The sequence below is a fragment of the Mobula hypostoma genome, chromosome 2, assembly GCF_963921235.1.
Source record: "Mobula hypostoma chromosome 2, sMobHyp1.1, whole genome shotgun sequence".
Taxonomy (NCBI): Eukaryota; Metazoa; Chordata; class Chondrichthyes; order Myliobatiformes; family Myliobatidae; genus Mobula; species Mobula hypostoma.
This window is the reverse complement of record NC_086098.1, coordinates 116,186,335-116,209,123: the sequence shown is the minus strand read 5'-3', so window position 1 is coordinate 116,209,123 and position 22,789 is coordinate 116,186,335. Positions and strand designations below refer to the sequence as shown.

At 41.5% G+C, this 22,789-nt stretch overlaps 1 protein-coding gene across 1 annotated transcript in view; it reads left to right on the top strand.

Annotated features, from left to right (window-relative positions):
* LOC134357419 (dynein axonemal heavy chain 6-like) overlaps positions 1 to 22,789 on the top strand; it is a 495,424-nt gene that overhangs the window by 328,920 nt on the left and 143,715 nt on the right. Inside the window, exons 55-59 of the mRNA XM_063068992.1 lie at positions 380 to 388; positions 779 to 960; positions 3,693 to 3,801; positions 18,709 to 18,834; positions 22,662 to 22,756. Of these exons, the coding sequence (XP_062925062.1) occupies positions 380 to 388; positions 779 to 960; positions 3,693 to 3,801; positions 18,709 to 18,834; positions 22,662 to 22,756 (521 nt within the window). The remainder of the gene's footprint in view (positions 1 to 379; positions 389 to 778; positions 961 to 3,692; positions 3,802 to 18,708; positions 18,835 to 22,661; positions 22,757 to 22,789) is intronic.

Sequence of the window (22,789 nt, the reverse complement as noted above, 5' to 3'; positions counted from 1 at the left end):
ACTGGGGGGGTCACCAAGAGGGAAGCCATATAAGACTGAGATGAGGAGTAATGTTTTCACCTTCAGAGACTGGAGAACCTGTGGAATTGTTCATCACAGAAAGCAAATAACCCCAAATTGTGATTTCAGTAAGGAGTTTAAATATTGTTGTTAGGGAAAAGAGATGAGGGAAAATGGGGAGAAAGAGCGCTAAATTTGGATGATCAGCCATAATCAAGTTGAATAATGGAATAGGCTGGAAGAGCTGAACAGCCTGTCTTGCTTCTATTTCCTATGTTTCTATGTATGCTGGAATTCAGAAATAAAATAAATAATGTCAGTCAGGTAAAAGAAATAGATTTAGGAAAAACATTAACTCAATCATTTATTCAATGTGAAGAACTCTGCAGTCAGGCAGCATTTGTGGAAGGAAATGGACAATTGATGGTTCTGGCTGAGACCTTGAAGGGTCTTGACTTGAAATGTAAAATGTCCATTTCCCTCTACAGATGTTGGTTAGTCTACTGAATTTCTCCAATATCTTGTTTGTTATTCCAGATTCCAGCATCTGCAGTCGTATCTTCAGTTAATACAACCTGAAACATTAACTCTATTTCTCTCTCCAGTTTCTCTGTTTCTCTCTCCACAAGTGCTGACTGACCCACTGATTATTTCCAATACTCCTGCCTCTATGGGTTGTCCTGTTGTATATTAGTTTCCTGTCATTTCCAGATCCAGTGTTGCCTGGTTGGAAGTATTGCTTCAGGCTGAGTAGTAGGGCTGTCACTTGTTATTTCAGGTATTGAAGGAAAAGGTGGCCACGGCTTGCGTTGACATTCACAACAGCGTTTCAGTGGCATTGGAGCAAATGTGGCAGCAGATGAGAAGGCACTACTACATCACCCCCAGCAAATACATGGAGCTGATACGCACATTCTCCAATCTGCTTACAACCAAGAAGAAGAAGATCTTGAACTCAAGGTAAAACAGTACTTTGGTAATTGTTCATTGATGAATATTGGTACTGAATTGTCAAAGATCAATAGGGTAAGAAAATTGCTGGCTTAGACCATCTAGGATAATACCAACACTTGTTCTTTGGATCTCTCCTGAGGTTAACAGTATTTGAAGGATAAACCCAAAGTGGGATTACTTTCCAAGATAATGTTCTTTCTAAGATAACGTTCCTTCCAAGATTATATCTTTGGGTTTATCCTACCAAATCCACTTTTTACTATTCATAATGGTGCCATGGTAGCATGACACTATTACAGCTCAGGGCATCGGAGTTCGAGTTCAATCCCAGCATCTTCTATAAGGAGCTTGTACATCCTCCCTGTGGAATGTGTGGGTTTCTCCAGGTGCTCTGGTTTCCTGCCACAGTTCAAAGATGTACCTGTTAGTAATTTAATTGGTCATTGTAAATTGTCCAGTGATTAGGCTAGGATTGAATCGGGCATTGCTGGTGGCAAGGCTCAAAGCACCAAATGGGCCTATTCTGCGCTGTATCTCTAAATAAATAAGACATCCAGACATTCAGAAACTTACAGCGCAGGCAGAGTTCATGGCCTGTACTAGTTGACCCCACATCCCATTTCTGGGTCTGCACCCGGCAGTCCACTGCTCTTCAGTGTTTATCTGGACTGTTTCTGCTTCCGCCACTCAAGGTGACTTCCACATGTTAAATGAAATTATATTTTTCTCCTCTCCCCTCTGCCCTTTAACAATTAACTTAAATAAATGTCCCAGCTTACTGACACTTCTCACCCATCTAAGCATCTTGCAATTTTACACACAAGAACTAAATGTCCTTACAGTCCCTTTCATCTGAAAGGAAATAACGGAGTGCCTAGCCAGGCTCCACTAGAGGTTATAATCTTCCAACTCTACCCAATCCTTGTAAATCCGCTCACATCCATTCGAGTTTAACCATATTCATCTGGTAGTGCGGTGACCAGAACTGTATCCAGTCCTCCCTCTGTAAAGGAGAATAGTAAAGCCACTGCCTCACAATGTCAGAGGTATGTTTTCTCCCTGTGACTGCATGGGTTTTCCCTGGGTGCTTATGTTTCTTCCCATGTCCCCAAGACTTGTGGGTAGGGAGATGGAATTGGTTTATTACTGTCACATGTACAGAAATGCAGTAGAGAATTTCGTTTTGCATGCCATCCATACAGATCATTTCAAGTACATCAAGGTACTACAAAGGTAAAACCGTGAGGTCAAAAATTCACTATTTTTGTACGAGAAGAATCTTAAAGCAGCAGGACAACCACAGTAAATTGCCTCTATTTTGTAGGTGAGGGTATGAAGGTCAATGTCTCATAGATTGTCTCATAGATTCATACAGCATGGAAACGAGTGCTTTGGCCCAATTTGTCCCATTGAGCCAGTCCCATCTGCCTGTATTAGACCCAAAGCCCTCTAAATATCTCCTACCCATGTAATTATCTAGATGACTTCTAAATGTTGCTAACATGCCCCACATTATCAGCTATTTCTGGCTGCTCATTCTAAATATGCACCGCCCTTTTTGTGAAGAAGCTGCCATCAATTTTGTGAAGAAGCTACCAACAAAAGATCAGATCTTTTGTTTCCGATCTTCAACCTATGCCTCCTCATTTTTAGCACACACTCCCTAGGATAGAGTATGTATGCTTTCATCCTGTCTATACCCTTCATGAACTTATATGCTTCCCATCAGGTCACCCTTTGACTCTCCTAGTCTACACAAGGTCTCCTTGTAACTCAGGCATCAAGTTCAGGTGACATCTTGGTAAATATTTTCTGCATTATTTCTAGTTTTATAACATTTTTCCTATAACAGGAGGACCAAAACTGTACACAATACTCCAAGTGCAGCCTCACCAACTTCTTGGATGACTGCAATATAACTTCCTAACTCCTATATTCAATCCCCTGATTAATGAAGGTCAGTGTGTCAGTCATCTACTGAACTACTCTGTCTACCCATGGCCTGCTTCGTGAACTAAGCATTAAACTTCTTGGTCCCTCTGTTCCACAACACTCCCCAAAGCCTCCAAAGTTCAGTAGCTCATATTTATCTGGACTGAAAGCCATTTACCAATCCTTCTCCCACTTACTAAGCTGGTCGAGATCCCTCTATCATTTTTCATAATCTTCTACACTTTCTACAAAACCACCTATTTTAGTAACATCTGCAAACTTACTAACCATGCCATGTATATTCCAAATTGTTTATATACATATTATAAACAATAAAGGCCCTGCACCAAATCCTGAGGCCTCTAATCTGAGAAAGAACTGTCACACATTACCTTCTGCTTCCTACCACTGAGCCAATTATGAATCCAATCCATTATCTCCCATAGACAACATCCATTATCCTACCCTTATCTATCTTCTTGGTTAATCCTTGAAGAGTTCCAAGGAGCAGATAAGGATGTAAGAATTATAAAACATGTGGGACTAATATGAGATAAGTGTAGATGGGTTGACGGTCACACAAATCAGGTGAGCCAAAGGACCTATTTCCATGCCGTGTTGCTCTAAGTCAGACTGAGAAAACAGACCAGTGGTCCCATAGGATGCTTGCTTGGATAAATAGAGGTAACAATGAGCCTCTACAAAGCATGGGTTTGGTCAGTAGGTCAGGCAGCATCTGGGGAAAATGAAACAGTGTTAACATTTCAAGTCACAACCTTTCACCCCACTCTCTGCTGTGTTCCTAGAAATCGCTTTGCCAATGGTCTAGATAAACTATCAGAGGCTAGCTCACTGATTGGTGTGATGCAGGAAGAACTGGTGCCACTAGGAGCACAGATAGAGAAGAAAACCAAGGTACTATTGAATGAACATTTGGAAGTTCACAGAAGTAAAATGTTGTACTGTACAGCCAAATGGTGTTTGAGAAATATCTTTCTCATTCTTTACAATCACTCACATTCCAGAAATATATCTGGAAATATATACATTCAGTGATGTAAGAATGCAAGAACATAACAAGAACCAAAAGCAATTGTCAGCTATCCAGCTCCCCCCCCCCATCCCCCTGAGTTTACTCCACTAATCATCAAGATCATGGCTAATCTTATATCTCATGCAACTTCCCTGCAATATTCCCACATCCCTTCACTTGCTTATTTCCAGGAATCTCTGGATCTGTGCTTGGATGAACCAATTGACTAATCCTCCACTGCTCTCTGGGGGGGAGAATTCCAATGAGTCACCACCCTCTGAGGGAGGGAAGTTCTCCTCAGATCAGTGCCCCCGGGCTGGTCTCCCCAGTCAGGAGGAAGCATCCCCGTTGTAGATAAGAAGGATTAAGGGTTTCAGTCTATTAGTCCACATTTGACCAAGGGATAAGGACCATATGGCGATATTTAGATAGGAATAAGAATTGCTTACAGATCTTCTTAATCTAATATTCTCTAAGTCATTAAGTTTAGGGTCTGAACCAGATGAGACAATTTCCATAGTAAATGCTACTTCATCTGCTAAAAAGTGGTAAGTAAGTCAGCACTGAATAATATTGTTATAAGCACAGATATTAAAAGTATAGCAAGAACAACATTTCTTCCTGGAGTATGGGTCTATCTTACTCTGGTAACAACACTTTTTGAGTGTATTATTCCTGAGCGATGTATCTATGAGATTTTCCTCAATTGAATAGGATTTTTATGCTTCTTTTTAGATTTAAATATGTGTTTTATCTTTTCAATACATCTTACCTCCCATCTAGATGTAGCAGTCCTATGGTGGACCCTCGTACTGGTCTAATATGAGAGTTCCAATTCATTCTGGGACAGATTTGATATTATCTAGGGAGACAGTTTTACTTAGAGTCTTGCTTACACATCTGGTCTTAATTATCAGAGCCGTATTTATTGATAACCTCAGTAACAAGACAAAGAGGTTTCTGATTAGGACAGAAACAAGGGAGGAAAAAATTTTAATGGAACTACTTTTCTTGAACCCAGTCCCCTTTTTGTGGTATCCAAATTTTTTGTCAGGTTCTTTTGCTTTCTCTTGAATTCTCATAAACTCTCTCAATTCCTTGGGGAAAATTGTATTGGATGTAGGTGATGGTTGGCCTGAGTTAGCAATCAAGAGTATATTTAGCCGTATACTGTACACTATGAAATAAGGTGTAAAATTCTCGTGTACTCCTGTTTTTGCAATTATCATATTGTTTACGGACAGTTGCACTTCAAGGACAAGTGTAATACACTTTTGGTTTCTAAAATAGACCAGTTTTGCCACGCTTCGCTTAATCTCTAGATTACTTCGCCTCTCTGTACCACTGAATCGAGAGTGGAATGAAGTATGGTAATCCATTTGTATGCCTGTTTGTTCACACGGCTTGAAAGCCTTTAGCAACAACAAAAGACCCTCAGTCAGCATGTATGCTGGCAGGAGTGCCAGCACGTGGGAATATGGAGTTTTGGAGTGCTATGATGGCTGCAGCCTCGCTACAAGAAGTTGTAGGGATTAACCACATATCTCCCATACAAATATCAACTACCACATAAATATACCTCTTAGGTTTCCGATAAAATGGACTGCCTTAGGATGCCAAAAATGGGCCACATCCTCATTGGTGCAGTTAGTTTTGTTTGTCTTTAGGAGGCGGTCTTGTGATTGCTCCTTTATTACAGGCCAGACAGACACTCTTTACAATTTGCAATGAATTGCTTACAATCATTCAACATGTAAGGCCATCGGTATAACATGCTAATTTCACGTGAGTGTCCTGTCCACCACCATGATTGTGTCCGAATCCTTGATGGGCTTCTTGAATCAGGCTTGCTGCTTGTGGGCAGGAGCTATTTGTTTCTTATCTTTTTTAGGGTGGCATACCCAAAACCTACCTTCAGCATCAGCTTCGTAGTTGTACTGTGTTGGAGATCTTCTGAAAACCTACCTTCACCATCAGTTTTGTAGTTATACTGTGTGGGAGATCTTCTGAAAACCTACCTTCAGCATCAGCTTCGTAGTTGTACTGTGTGGGAGATCTTCTGAAAACCTACCTTCACCATCAGCTTCGTAGTTGTACTGTGTGGGAGATCTTCTGAAAACCTACCTTCAGCATCAGCTTCGTAGTTGTACTGTGTGGGAGATCTTCTGAAAACCTACCTTCACCATCAGCTTCGTAGTTGTACTGTGTGGGAGATCATCTGAAAACCTACCTTCACCATCAGCTTCGTAGTTGTACTGTGTGGGAGATCATCTGAAAACCTACCTTCAGCATCAGCTTCGTAGTTGTACTGTGTGGGAGATCTTCTGGGATTGGTTTTGGTAGTATCCAGGAAAATTCTTAAAACATAATCCTGGTTACTAACAAAAGCCTAGCCTCTCTTGCTGTTGTAAGATCCATCCTGACTATGTGTTTTGATTGTTCATCAGTTAGTTTATTACTATAGCCGTGTAAGTGGCCTGGAGTATGTATCAGGATGTGTAACACCTGTACAAATGGTCAAGTCAATAATAATTCATAAGTATTCTTCCAAGTCAACAAATGTGTAAGTAGCTTATCTCTGTGTGTTCTCCATCCTGTAGCTAACCAGATCGGAAGATGTCTTTCTACTGCATTCCTAACATAATTAGAGTCAGTACATATCAAGCCTGGTTCTGGTGTAGTGACTTTGTTTCAAACATGATTCTAGAGCTTTGGCCTCTGCAAATTGAGCCATATGATTCCCTAAAGGATGTGCTTGCAACTTATGAGGTTCAATTTCAGTCTCTATTAAAAAGTCATTTTATAATCCCTTCATCATTTCTGTCTTTGACTTGAAGAATAAAATATTCATCATGTTAAATTTGAGGAGCGGATTTCAAGATGGTGGCACAGTGAAACGTCTGCTTTGCTGAGCTCAGCACCGCAACTCTGATAATTTCGCATATAAGCCTATCCATTTCAACTTTTTTTTAAATGCCCAAGTGTCGGATTTAATAACATGAACATTGATGAGTATTTTTTTTGAGCTGCTTCAACACCATGCCATCCAAAAGCACTAAAAAGGCGGCCATGATGGACTGCACAGAGCGCTGTCCCGGAGTTGAGAAGCTAGCTGCTGCTAGCTCTGCTAACACGCTGGACCCTGCTTTTCGCCAACTAATTCAGGAAGTTACAGAGAACATATCCAAAATGATGGACGAGAAGCTGGGTCCACTCTCTCTAACACTCCAGAACCACATATTGGAGCTTAAAAATCTTGATAAGAGAACGACCGAGGCTGAGGGCCGAGTCTCTGCGGTTGAGACTGTAACTGAGCAAGCCCAAAGCCGCATCCGGGCGCTAGAAAAGCAAGTTCAAAGCCTGTCGGACCATATCGATGATCTTGAGAATAAAGGTAGGAGGAAAAACATTCGAATTATCAGTCTACCTGAAGGTACAGAAAGCAGCCAGCTAACGAAGTTTTTTTGAGGGCTGGCTGCCTAATTTCCTTGATTTGGAAACCAAGGATGGACACATTAAAGTAGAAAGAGCTCATCATACGCTGGCTCCAAAACCGGGCCTAGACCAACGCCCTCGACCTGTCCTCATGCGGTTCCATAATTTCGGTGATAAGCAAAGAGTGATGCTTTGAGACGCCGCGGGACTGGTGCCCAGGCTTTAATATATGAGGGATCCAGGCTTATGTTTTTTCAAGATTTTTCGGCAGCCATTATTCAGAAGCGCAAGGAATTCAATCAGGTAAAGAAGCAGCTGAGGGAATCCGGAATCCAGTACTTTATGCTGTACCCAGCGGCACTGAAAATCACCTACAATGGGACCACCAAGATATTTGATTCTCCTGGCAAAGCTAAAACTTTTGTAGATACGTTGGGCTAAAGAATGTATATATTGTGTAGCCCTGGTTACAGGCGATAACATGCTCGATGGTCACTTTATTTTACCTTTTCATTACTCGACAACAAGATAACTTAGGATGGGTAACGTGTTTGTTTTGATTGATACAGTTTCATTATTTGTTTAAATTAGCGGCACTGCTTAGGCCTGAAGGAGCTTAAACATGACGGTAACAAATCGGTAGATTGATAAATTATGTCCGGTTTTCATTTTTGACTATGTTAGATGCCATATTGGCAGTGGGACAGAATATGGTGTGCTAGAAGGTTCAGATATCCCCTTTAAGTGTGGTGTAAGTCCTCTTGTTCAGCGCTGTTGGCGCTTTGTTTTTTTTGTGTGTTTTTTTTCATTCACTTATTGCTGCTCAGGTGATCTTAAATTGAGTTTCTTCTCCTCCAGAGTCAAATGATTATTATAAAGGGTTATGACCAGTAATATATTAAAATTGTGCACTTGGAACATTTAAGGGGAATCATTCACCAATCAAGAGAAAGAAAATCCTATTAAACCTGAAAAAAAGGAAGGGTGGACATAGCCTTACTGCAGGAGACATATTTAAATGATAAAGAACATCTAAATCTGCAACAGAGTGGATTTGATCAAGTTTATTTTTCATCTTTTAATACCAGGAGTAGGGGGGTGGCCATTTTAATTAGGAAGAACCTACCTTTTAAGTTACTAGACTGCATTAAGGATAAGTATGGGAGATTTGTGATTGTTAAGGCTTCAATATATGGAGAGGAATATGGTATTCTCAATGTTTACTGCCCTCCAGCTGATCCTCTCAAATTCCTAATAGATGCTTTTTCCAAACTTACAAGCTTTTCAATACAAAACATTATTGTAGGTGGGGATTTTAATTGGCTCATAGACCGATTGATGGAGAGAGTGAATAGTGGTCCCCCATTGCTCTCCTCACAGTTCAAACAAATCATGGGCCTATGTGGAGAACTAGGACTTGTGGATGTCTGGAGGTCGCTACATCCCTCAGACAAAGATTTCACATTTTTTTCTAATCCACACAAGTGTTACACCAGAATAGACTTTTTTCTGTGTTACCTTTTATCATAAAAGAGGATCAAACAGGTTTTGTAAAAAACCATAGATCATCTAACAATATCAGAAGATTACTTAATTCAGGCATGTCAGCAACAGGCAGTGGACGGCATGGTCGTTTCCTTAGATGCAGAAAAGGCCTTTGATCGTGTTGAATGGCTGTATCTTTTTTGTTACTTTAGAACGATTTGGTTTGGGCAATAATTTTATTAAGTGGGTGAAGGTTCTTTATAATGACCCTTTGGCTGCGATTCTCACTAATGGTATTAGGTCGCATAATTTTAGTATTCTGAGGGGCAACCGGCAGGGCTGCCCTTTATCACCACTACTTTTCATACTAGTGATCGAGCCATTGGCTGAAGCTATTCAGCAAGACCCCAAAATATCTGCTCCAGACATAGGACTAAAGTCACATAAAATTACATTGTATGCAGATGATGTTCTAATTTTCTTATCAAACCCTGCTATATCAGTGAATCACCTTGCATCGATTCATTTAGCGCCTGTTCAGGTTATAAAATAAACTTTACTAAATCAGAGGCTCTGCCTCTGGGGAATCTGCAGCAGGTACCTGACACTTAGGGTGTTTTCCCCTTTAAATGGTCGTAGACAGGTTTTGTTTACTTGGGTATATTTATCACACCTACGTTCGATCAATTGTTCAAAGCTAACTTTACACAGTTATTTGACAAAATCAAACAGGATCTTGAGCGATGGAGCATTCTTCCCATTTCTTGGCTTGGCCGAATATCCTTGGTCAAAATGAACATTCTTCCTCGTCTGCTCTACCCAATACGAATGATTCCAGTCATTTTTACCCAACAAATACTTAAAAAAATAAATGGCTGGTTTGTTTCTTTCATCTGGAACAAAAAAAGACCCAGTATTAAAGTGTCTAAGTTACAGCTTCCCACTAGTCTAGGGGGTCTGGATTTACCAGACATCAAAAAATATCAATTAAGTTCTTTTTTATCTTATGTGGCTGACTGGATTTGCAGGGACCCCTCCTCAATTTGGCTGGACATTGAAGCTTCACAAGCAAAATGCCCTCTTATTAATTTGCTTTTCCTCAATAAGATGAAACTAGTTAAGGAATATTGTCGCAATCCAATAACAATTAATACAGTCAGGGCTTGGAGGGCAGTGCGACAAATTGAGGGCAACGCAGCGAAAATATCACCCTTCACTCCAATAACCAGCAGTCCAGATGTTCAGCCTGGCATATTGGATCCTGGATTTAAACTTTGGATTTCTAAGGATATTTTCCATCTAGGAGATTTGTTTGATGAAGGAACAATGATGTTTTTTAGTCAAATAGTACAGAAATTTAACATACCCAGCAAGGATCTTTTTCGTTTCTTTCAGATAAGAGATTATATACAGAAAAAAAATCATTGCTAACTGATTTCTGTAGTTCTGATATAGAAAAGAGGATGCTTTGTTCTAAGGGTGAAGTCTCCATTCGTACTTTTTACAGCATCCTGAGGGAATGTTCTTGTAGAGAGGCTGAGCAGCTGGGAAGGGTTTGGGAGGAAGAGCTGGGAGTAGAAATTACAGCTGAAACATGGGAAGACATCTGTGATAATGCAAAGAAAATTTCAGTTTGTAATAGAACTAAAGCACTGCAACTCAAAGTTCTGCATAGAGCCCATCTGACTCCAGTTCGTCTCTCAAAATTTAAGACGGGGGTTTCTCCAATGTGTTCTAAATGTAAAGTAAATACTGGAACTTTCACCCACTGTTGTTGGACTTGTCCCAAGCCTCAGGCATCCTGGAGTGATATTTTGGGTGAAATGGAAAAGATGCTGAAGATGGAGCTTGAACTGGACCCAGTGTCTTTTCTCTTAGGCTTACCCAGCAGTCGTATTATTAATGCACATCAGAAAAACTTTTTAACATGCTGACTTTATGTGCGAGGAAGAAGATTTTACTTTGTTGGATACCCAACAAGGCCCCTGGACTTTTTGGTTAGCGTAAATTAATCATGGAATACATTCCTTTGGACTTTTTGACGTGTATGGTACACTCAAAAACAAATAGTTTTCATAAAACATGGCAACCTTTTCTGCAGTATGTAGATGTAAACCTGTCTGCTATACTAATAAGGGCTTTTGTATAGGATGTTGGGGTGATGTCTGTATTTTGATGGAAGTGTTCTGATAGTTGATATCTGTGAGGGGAAGAAATGTAAATGTACCTGTAGATTGGAAGTTTTGTTATGCTGAGCAAAGAAAATTTTTTTTAAAATTGAACATTTGGGGTGTTATGCAATATTTCTGCTATACTATTAACATATTCATAATATTGACCAGCAAATGCTTGGACAGCTACTGGAACCAGGAATTCAGCCATTTTATAGTACTAGGTGGAATGCTGCGGCACTTGTGAAAAGCTCTTTCAACTGGACTACTGCTAAATCCCAAGAGAGGGAATTTGTAGAATGTCTACAATATGGCTTGTGGTTGAGCACATTTGGTGAATAGCAATTCTGGATTGCATGTTATGTAATGACCCAGATTTGATTAGAAAGTTTTAAGGTAAAGAAACATTTAGGAGGTAGTGATCATAATATGATAAAATTCAACCTGCAACTTGAGAGGGAGAAGCTACAATCGAATTTATCAGTTTTACAGTTGAGAACTAAGGCATGAAAGGGGAGCTGACCAAAGTTAATTGGAAGGGGACACAGCAGAGATCACAGCAGGCAGCAATGGCTGGTGTTTCTGGGAGAAGCTGAAGGGAAGATACGTATCTTGTGTCAGTTTTCACGTTGGAAAGCACTCACAGAAGGCCAGAAATGAGGGAGTGTCGGGGTAGAAGTGAGTGTCATTGCTACTACTAAGGAGAGGGTGCTTGGGAAGCTGAAAAGTCTGAAGCTAGATACGTCACCTGGACCAGAAGATCTAAGCCCCAGGGTTCTGAAAGAGGTATTGAAGAGACTGTGGAGGCATTAGTAATGATCCTTATAAAATCACTGGATTCAGGAATGATTTCTGAGGTCTAGAAAATTGCAAATATCACTCCACTCTTTAATAAGAGAAGGGAAGCAGAAGAAAGGAAATTATAGGCCATTTAGCCTGACTTCAGTGGCTAAAAAGATGTTGGAGTCTATTAAAGAGTGTGGTTTTGGGGTACTTGGAGGCGAATGGTAAAATAGCCCAGAGTCAGCATAATTTTTTCTAAAGGGGAAATCTTGCCTGAAAAATCTGTGGAAATTCTTTGAGGATATATCGGGCAGGATGGACAAAGGAAAGTCAGTGGATGCTGTTTATTTGGATTTTCAGAAGGCCTTAGATTAGGTGCAGCATATGAGGCTCATTAACGAAATAAGAGCCTACGGTATTATAGGAGAGGTATTGGAATGGTTAGAAGATTGGCTGACTGGTAGGAGGCAAAGAGTGGGAATAAAGGGGACCTTTTCTGGTTGGCTTCTGGTGACTAGTGGTGTTCTGCAGGGATTGGTGTTGGGACAGCTTCTTTTCATGTTGTATGTCAATGATTTTAGAAGGAGGAATTGATGGCTTTGTGGCCAAGTTTGCAGACGATATTAAGATAGGTGGAAGGGCAGTTAGTGTTGAGGAAACAGGTCTTAGACAGAATGCGGGATGGGCAAATAAGTGGCAAATGGAATATAGTATAAGGAAGCACATAGTCATGCACTTTGGCAGAAGTCTCTCAAAAGCAGAGGTGGAGGAGTATGCCTCATGATCAACTCTTGGTGCATGAATATATCAGTGCTGTCCCAATTCTGCTCACCAGACCTGGAATATCTAGCAGTAAAGTGCTGTCCTTTTTACCTACCACAGGAGTTCTCTGGGGTCATTTTGGTAGCAGTTTACATTCCACCTCAGGTCAATGTCAAGCAGGCTTTAGATGATCTGAGCAATGGGATCAACATGCATGAATCAGACTCACCATCGTTTTGGGAGATTTTAACCAGGCCAGTCTGGAAAAATCACTAAGTATCTACCATCAACAGATCACTTTCAATACAAGAGGAAACAACACACTGGACCATTGCTACACCACCATCAAGAATGCCTACCATGCTATTCCATGCCCTCACTTCAGGAAGTCTGATCACCTGGCTGTACTTCTATTCCCTGAGTATAGGCAGAGACTGAAGACTGCAGCACCAGCAGTGAGGACCAAGAAGGTGTGGACAAGGGAAGCACAGGAGCACCTAAAGGACTGCTTTGAATTGGTGGACTGGATTGTATTCAGTGATTCATCTTCGAACCTGGATGAGTATACTGCAGTTGTTACCAACTTCATTAAAACCTGTGTGGATGAGTGTGTGCTCACAAAAACTTACTGTACAATCTCAAACTAAAAGCCATGGATGAACCAGGAGGTACATCGTCTACTGAAGGCTAGATCTGTGCCATTCAAGTCTGGCAACCCAGACCTGTACCAGAAAACCAGGTATGATTTGCGGAGAGCTAATTCAAGGGCGAAGGGACAATTTTGAACGAGATTGGAAATGACATCGGATGCACGGCAACCATGGCAGGGTCTGCAAGACATTACTTCCTACAAAGCGAAACCCAATAGCATGAATGGCAGCGATGCTTCACTACCAGATGAACTCAACGCCTTTTATGCACGCTTTGAAAGGGAGAACACAACTACAGCTAAAGGCTGTGAAAATCCCATTGCACCTGATGACTCTGTGATCTCCATCTCAGAGCCTGATGTTAGGCTGTCTTTAAAGAGAGTGAACCCTGACAAGACGGAAGGTCCTGATGGAGTACCTACCTGGTAAGGCTCTGAAAACCTGTGCCAACCAACTAGCGTGAGTATTCAAGGACATTTTCAACCTCTCACTGCTATGGGCGGAAGTTCCCACTTGCTTCAAAAAGGCAACAATTATACCAGTGCCTAAGAAGAATAATGTGGGCTGCCTTAATGATTATCGTCCAGTAGTACTCACATCGACAGTGTCTTCTTCTTCGGCTGTCCATCGATTTCGATGTTGACTGAGGCCTGGGCAAGGTTGTATGGAAGACCAGCAGTTGCCCATACTGCAATTCTCCCCTCTCCACGCAACTGATGTTGTCCAAGGGAAGGGCACTAGAACCATACAGCTTGGCATTGGTGTCGTCACAGAGCAATGTGTGGTTAAGTGCCTTGCTCAAGGACACAACACGCTGCCTCAGCTGAGCTCAAACTAGCAACCTTCAGATCACTAGACTGATGCCTTAACCAGTTGGCCACGCGCCAACACATCGACAGTGATGAAATGCTTTGAGAGGTTGGTCATGACTAGACTGAACTCCTGCCTCAGCAAAGACCTGGACCCACTTCAATTTGTCTATTGCCACAATAGGTCAACGGCAGACGCAACCTCAGTGGCTCTCCACATGGCTTTAGACCACCTGGATAATACAATCACCTACGTTAGGATGCTGTTCATTGACTATAGCTCAGCATTTAATACCATTATTCCCACAATCCTGATTGAGAAGTTGCAAAACCTGGGCCTCTGTTCCTCCCTCTGCAATTGGATCCTCGACTTCCTAACTGGAAGACCACAATCTGTGCAGATTGGTGATAACATATCCTCCTCGCTGACAATCAACACTGGCGCCCCTCAGGGGTGTGTGCTTAGCCCACTGCTCTACTCTCTATATACACATGACTGTGTGGCTAGGCATAACTCAAATACCATCTATAAATTTGCTGACGATACAACCATTCTTGGTAGAATCTCAGGTGGTGACAAGAGGGCATACAGGAGTGAGATATGCCAACTAGTGGAGTGGTGCCACAGCAACAACCTGGCACTCAACGTCAGTAAGGTGAAAGAGCTGATTGTGGACTTTAGGAAAGGTAAGATGAAGGAACGCATACCAATCCTCATAGAGGGATCAGAAATGGAGAGAGTGAGCAGCTTCAAGTTCCTGGGTGTCAAGATCTCTGAGGATGTAACTTGATCCCAACATATTGATGTAGTTATAAAGAAGGCAAGACAGCATCTATACTTTATTAAGAGCTTGAAGAGATTTGGCATGTCAACAAATACACTCAAAAACTTCTATAGTTGTACCTTGGAGAGCAATCTGACAGGGGAGGAGCTACTGCACAGGACCAAAAGAAGCTGCAGAAGGTTGTAAATCTAGTCACCTTCATCTTGGGCACTAGCCTACAAAGCACCCAGGACATCTTCGGGGAGTGGTGTCTCAGAAAGGCAGCATCCATTATTAAGGACGTCCAGCACCCAGGCATGACCTTTTCTCACTGTTACCATCAGGTAGGAGGTATTGAACCTGAAGGCACACACTCAGTGATTCAGGAATGGCTTCTTCCCCTCTGCCATCCAATTCCCAAAGGGACATTGAATCTTTAGACACTACTTCACTTTTTTTTAAATATACAGTATTTCTGTTTTTGAACATTTTTAATCTACTCAATATACGTAATTGATTTACTTGTTTATTTATTTTTTAAATTTCATTTATGATGATTATTATTATTGTTTCATTTATTATTATTATTCTTATTTCTCTCTCTCTGCTAGGTTATGTGTTGCATTGAACTGCTGCTGCTAAGTTAACAAATTTCATGTCACATGCCGGTGATAATAAACCTGATTCTGATTCTGAATAAAGGCATGGTTATTTTATAAATGTGGAGATAATTCAAAAATCAGAGGTGCAAAAGGACTCTGGAATCCTTGTGTAGGATTCCCTAAAGGTTAACTTGCATGTTGTGCCAGTGGTAAGAAAGGCGAATGCATTGTTCACACTCATTTCAAGAGGACTAGAATATAAAAGGATGCAATACTTTATAAGGCATTGGTCAGACCGCACTTTGAGCATTGTGAGTAGCTTTGGGTCCCTTTTCTAAGAAAGGGTATGCTGGCATTGGAGAGTGCCCAGAGGAGGTTCATGCGCATGATCTCAGGAATGAAAGGGTTAACATACTATATGAGGAGAATTTGACGGCTGGAGTTTAGAAGAATGAGGGGTGGGTCTCATTGAAAGGTCTGAACTGAGTGGATGTGGAAAGTATGTTTCCCGTAGTGGGGAGTCTAGGAATCGAGGGCATAGCTTCAGAATTGAGGTATGTCCATTTAGGATGAATTGAATTGACATTATTACTTACACCCTTCACATACATGAGGAGTAAAAATCTTTACGTTGTGTCTTTATCTAAATATGCAATGTGCGATTTATAATAAATAGTACGTACAACAGGACAGTCAATATAACATAGAAATATAATTGTATCAGCATGAATTAATCAGTCTGATGACCTGGTGGAAGAAGCTGTCCCCGGAGCCTGTTAGTCCTGGCTTTTATGCTGCAGTACTGTTTCCCAGTGGTAGCAGCTGAAACAGATTGTGGTTAAGGTGACTCAGGTCCCCATTGATCCTTCGGGCCCTTTTTACACACCTGGCTCTGTAAACGTCCTGAATAGTGGGAAGTTCATATATACAGATGTGCTGGGCTTTCTACACCACTCTCTGCAAGGTCCTGCAATTGAGGGAAGTACAGTTCCCATACCAGGCAGTGATACAGCCAGTCAGGATGCTTTCAATTGTGCCCTTGCAGAAAGTTCTTAGGATTTAGAGACCCATACCAAACTTCTTCAACCTTCTGAGGTGAAAGAGGTGCTATTTGCTTTCTTCACCACACAGCTGGTATGTACAGACCACATGAGATTCTCGGTGATGTGGATGCCGAGGAACTTTAAAGCTGCTCACCCTCTCAACCCCAGATCCATTGATGTCAATAGGGGTTAGCCTGTCTCCATTCCTCCTGTAGTCCCCAACCAGCTACTTTGTTTTTGTGATATTGAGGGAGAGGTTGTTTTCTTGACACCACTGTGTCAGGGTGATGACTTCTCTGTAGGCTGCCTTGTTATAATTTGAGATTAGGCCAATCAATGTAGTATCAGAAATGAGGAAAAATTTATTTATCTAGAAGGGAGTGAATCCGCAAAATTATTAGCCACAGATGGCTGTGCTGGCTAAATCATTGGGTATATTTAAGGCAGAGGTTGATAGGTTCTTGATTAATCAGGGTGTCAAAGGTTACAGGGAGAAGGCAGGAGAATGGGGTTGAGAGGGAAAATAAATCAGCCATGATGGAATGGCGAAGTAGGCTCGATCAGTTAAATGGCCTAATTCTGCTCTGAGGTCGTATGGTCTAAATAACAACCATTTTGAAATTAATAATTTTGGTATAATGTGACCACATTGGCTGCCAAATGTGATTGTATAGCGTTTGCTGTCCATGAAGTTCTGAACTCAAATGAAGGTCTTAGGTCCTATCTAATATAGATAGCTATGGGTACCCTCACTAAAGGGAGTTTAGTTGCTTATACCCACTATTTGAGCTGTAGGTCACCCCACCTTCCACCTAGATGAGATACTTACAGCTAACAAAGTATTTTAAACACAGTTCATTTCTTTTTAGTGATATAAATGAACTGTTACCCAATTATTCAAATTTGGGTAAAATTCTTAAAACATACTTAAAGCTCACAGAGGATTTCTATTTTGTAATTTCCAAATTACAAGCAATTTCTAAAACTCAAAGGATTTCCAAAATACAGGTACAATTCCTATAAGTTAAAAAGACAGTGAATTGCAGATAGATCATAGAACATTGAAATCTACAGCACATTACCGGCGCTTCAGCCCACAATGTTGTGCCGACCATGTAACTTACTCTAGAAACTGCCTAGAATTTCCCTAGCACATAACCCTGAGTTGTCTTCACAGAAATCAAAGGCAGAATAAATGGATTCTAGTCACCCTATCTGTCATTCTTCTTTTTGTTCCTTAACCATTCCTAACAAGACTGACTGCTCTTTAACATTTTACTCTTTTGGCTGTTTGGTGACATCACATGCATGTGATGTTTTTCAGTTATGTTCATCAGACCAGCTGAATGCATTCTTTAATTAAGCCGCTGAGGACCCTATTCACTTGTTTACGACAAGAAGCTAAACAAGGAACATTGGTTGGAAGTTTAACTTCCTCAAATACAAATCTTTGACCCCTGGGAGAGTCAGCTGCTGTGTTAGAAAGCTGAGCTTGGCAAAAAGGACCTCGGCCCTGGAAAATGAATATCCATCACAGCTTTAACCTGATTCCAAAAGCTTACAGCAAAAGACCCTGCTGGAATATGTGGGTCCCCATTATCTCCCAGGTATGGGAGAGAATTTAATAAGGGAAGATATTTGTCTATCTTAAAAAAGGGTTTAATCAGTAATCTAAAGCAATTGAGCAAAGGGCCAGGAATGTTATAAAGCACTGCAACATTTGTGCTACCTCACGTCCTAGGTTATATAAAGGTTAAAGAGCAAATGGCAGTCAATTGCCCGATGAATTTTTGACATCCATGAAGATGTTTGAAAGAGTGAGAGAGAGAGAAAACTGGGGAGGGAGAGAGAGACAGAGAGAGAATTGGAGGGGTGGGGGTGGGGAGAGAGACAGAACGTTGGGGGGAATTAGGGGGTAGAGAGGCCAGGGATCTTTGGCAATATTGGTCAACCACAGACTCAATATCTGATAGGAAATTGGGAATGGTTACTCAGAGGGACATTGGTTGGGATTTCAAGAACTGTCACTTGGTTGGACAGTATTTGAAGAGAATGGCCCTTTTGTGGACAATAATGTGAAACATCAAGGACGATAATTGTTTGGACATTGGAGATGGACATTTCTGGACAGCTGTAGTGTGATATAGTCATTGATTAACCATCATCACTTTGGATGCTTGTGTGCTCTGTTGACTGCTCATAACACAAAGTAGAAATTTATCTAAGTGTCCCTCTCTGCCGAGAGCCACGTACCGAGTGAACTGACTGATATCTGCTCTCCCCAGGAAGTTGAACAGTTAATGAAGAAACTTCAGGATGACACTGATGCTATGGAGGAGGTTCGAGCTATAGTCAAACAGGAGGAGGAGATTATGGCTGAGGAGACACGAGTTGTGCAGGATTACGCCGAGGTAAGCAAATTATTCTATTCCATCCTTTTCCCATGTTTCATTGGCCTGAAATTTGCATGTCTATCTTTCAAGTTGCTAGTTATTCAGTGATATAATGTGGCTGTGCCTTGGCTTTTCTTGTGACATTTAATTAGTTGATATTTCTCTGTGCATTTTAGTGGCATCAATTGAATGTAGGATTGTTCCATCATACCTTTTCATAAATACAATTTCCCAATCCTAGCAACACAACCAAAATATAAAACTTTGGTTTGTCTGCATTTGGAGCATAATGTGCAGTTCTGGTTGCCACATTATAGGAAGGGTCTGGCTTTAGTGAGGGTACAGAAGAGGTTCAGCAGGAAGTTGTGTGGGTTAAAGAGTGTTAGGTACTGTATTGTTCTTTGTAGAACATGGTCGTCTGAGGTGAGACATGACAGAGCTTACACAATTTTGAGAGGTAGAAAAGGGTAGACAGTCAGAGTATTTTTCTCAAGGGTAGAAATGTTAAATACTAGAGGCCATAGCTTTAAGGTGAGAAGATAATTTAAAGGAGGTGTGCAGAGCAAGATTTTTTTTACAGAGGGCATAACTGTCCAATTCAATGTGCTACCGATATCTTCTTGCTGTCTAAGTTCATTCTCCCTGCTAATCACGCAGCCAAAATTTGATTTATCAGTTTGACCTGGACCAGTAGAGTGCATCAATGTGCTAAGAACAGGGAATTGTTCACCAGAAGTCAGGAAATTGATGCCCAAAGTCACTGGAGGATTACTGTGAAACATATAAGATGTGACATCGATAAATTTGTTGGCAATGAGTAGTGAAGTCATGTTCTAGGTCTTCCTGCAGTAATCAGTACTGAGGACATAAGAAGTACACAACTCAGGGCTATTCAGCCATTCAAACCAGCTCTGCCATACTACAAGAGCAAAGAGAATCAGGGACTGAATATTCCTACAGCCCCCTAAGGCAGTTACAAAGCTTCAGTCAGTCCTAGCAATGTCCCAGCCAGTTTCAACCCAATACTGGTCCAGAGTGAGTAAATCTCAGCCTATTTCAATCTGACACTGGCCCAGTGTTGATGTTCTAGCTGACCTCAGCCCATCATTACCCAGTGCCAGTGAACCCCGGTAAGCTGCAGCCCACTAATGCTGCTCTGCCTTCTGAATGCAGTGCTTCAACTGAGACCCGCTTATGTCTTCAGCTACACACATGAAAGATTCTTAGACCAGAAGAGCTTCCCCTGCCCTGTTCCTCAATCAGCATCGTAAATGCAGATTGTTTAGTCATTTTCACTTTGCCATATGTGGGAATCTGCCATGCAGAAATCACCTGTCACCATAATCAGAACCTAAATTCCAGCTCCCAAGTCCTGACTGGAGTGCCCTGAGGTTGTGGAAGGTGCTCAAGACCTGTGAGCCCTGGACAAATCATGAACATAGAATCATACAACATGGAAATAGGCCTTTTAGCCCAACTGGTCAGTATCGACCAAGATAACCATCTAAACTGGTTCCATTTGCCTGTGTTTGGCCCATATCCCTTTGAACCTTTCCTATCCATGAACCTGTCCAAGTGGCTTTTAAATTTTGTTAATGTTCCTGCCTCAACCACTTTCTCTGGCAGCTCATTCCACATACTGATCACTCTCTGGGTGAAGAAATTGTCCTTCCTGTTCAATCTCTCCCCTCTCATCTTAAACTTATGCACTCTAGTTCTTGATTTCCCCCACAGACTGTGTGCATTGACCATGTCTGTTGACATTCATTCACTGATTTATACCAGTTCAAAGTTCAAAGGAAAGTTATTATCAAAGTACATATATGTCACCCTAAGATTCGTTGTCTTGGGAGCATCCAGAATTCTACAAAGAAATACAATAAAATCAATGAAAACTGCACACAGCAAAGATGGACAAACAGCCAATGTGCAAAAGACCACAAGTTGTGCAAATACAAAAAGAAAAAACAAAATAATTAATAATAAACAAGCAAATAAATAAATAACATTGTGATCAAGAATTGTCGAATCCTTGGAAGTGATTTCATAGATGGAATGATTCAGTGTTAGGGTAAGTGAAGTTTTGCACTCTGGTTCAGAAGCCTGATGGTTGAGGGAAAATAACTCTTTCTGAACATGGTGCGGTGGGATCTAAGGCTCTTGTACCTCCTTCCTGGTGGCAGCAGCAAGAAGAGAGCACGATGTGGGTGAGGTGGGTGATGAGGGTCCCTGATAAAGGATGCCGCTTTCCTGTGACAATACTCTGTGAAGATATGCTTAATGGTGCGGAGGCTTTACTGTGATGGACAGGGCTGTATCCATTACTTCTTATAGGCTTTTCCATTCCAGGGTATGGTGTTTGCACACCAGACTATGATGCAAACAGTCATTATACTCTCCATAGCACATCTATTAAAAGTTTGTCAAGGTTTCAGATGGATTGCCAAATCTTCACAAACCTCTAAGAAAGTAGAGTTGCTTGCATGCCTTCTTTAGATAGATAGACAGATAGATTGATACTTTATTGATCCCAAAGAAAGTTACAGTGTCACAGTAGCATTACAAGTGCACAGATATACAAATATTGGAAGAGAAGTAAGAAAGAATAAAAAACAAGTTACTTCAAACAGTCTAACAAGAGGAGGTCATCACTTCCCTGGCTATAGGTTGACGCATTATTGAGCCTAATGACCTCACATAGCACTCTTTGGAGCAGCGCAGTTGTCTTAGCCTATTACTAAAAGTGCTTCTCTGTTATGATAAGATGGCATGCAAAGGGTGAGAAACATTGTCCAGAATTGCCAGGATTTTCTGTAGGGTCCTTTGTTCTACCTCACTCTCCAGTGTGTCCAGTTTGACTCCTATAACAGAGCCAGCCTTCCTAATCAATTTATTGAGCCTGTTGGCATCACCCTTGTTGATGCCATTGCCCCAGCATACCACTGCATAGAAAATTGTACTGACAACAGCAGACTGGTAGAACATGTGAAGGAGAGGCCTGCATACTCCAAAGGACCTCAGTCTCCTCAGGAAGGATAGGTGACTCAGGCCTTTCTTATACACAGCCCTCTAAGTTGATGATCTGTTCAAGTCTGCCATCCAGTTGCACCTCCATGTACTTGTAGGTCCTCACCACATCCATGTCCTCACCATCAATAGTAACAGGGAGCTGTGTAGACTTAGTCTTCCTGAAGTCCATCACCATCTCCTTTGTCTTACTGATGATGACCTTCAGATGATTCAGCTTGCACCATTTGACCAAGCTCTCCACCAGGGCCCTGTATTCATCCTCCATACTCCCTTTACATGCTGGACCCAGGACAGATCCTCTGAAATAACACTGAGGAATTTTAACTTATTGACCTTCTCCACTTCTGTTCCTCAATGTGGACTGACTCATGGACCTTCAGTTTCCACCTCAAAAATCAGTAATTGGCTCTTTGGTTTTGCTGAGAGGTACAGTAGATGTTGCACTGTTCAGCTAGATTTTTAATCTCCCTCCTGTATGCTAACTTGTCACCACATTTGATCCGGTCAACGAAAGGGGTCATCAGCAAACTTAAATATGGCATTGGAGATGTGCATAGACTCGCGGTCATAAGTGTAAAGCAGGTCGAGCAGGGGGCTAAGCACGTAGCCTTGGGGTGCACCGATGTCGCTGCCAATTCAAACTGACCGGGGTCTACGTGAGGAAATTGAGGATCCAGTTGCACAAGCAGGTATTGAGTCCTAGGTCTTAGAGTTTATTGATTAGTTTAGAGGGGATGATAGTGTTGAATGCAGAGTTGTAATCAATGAAGAGCATCCTGATGTGTGCATTGTTTTGTTCCTTTGTTGATCTGCAGCAGGCAACCAGTGAGCTGAAAAATGTTCTTCCCATCCTGGGCCAGGCCATTAGTGCACTCCAAGCACTGGACAAGAGCGACATTTCAGAGATCAGGTGTGTCACATCAAACTCTACCATTGCCCGCGC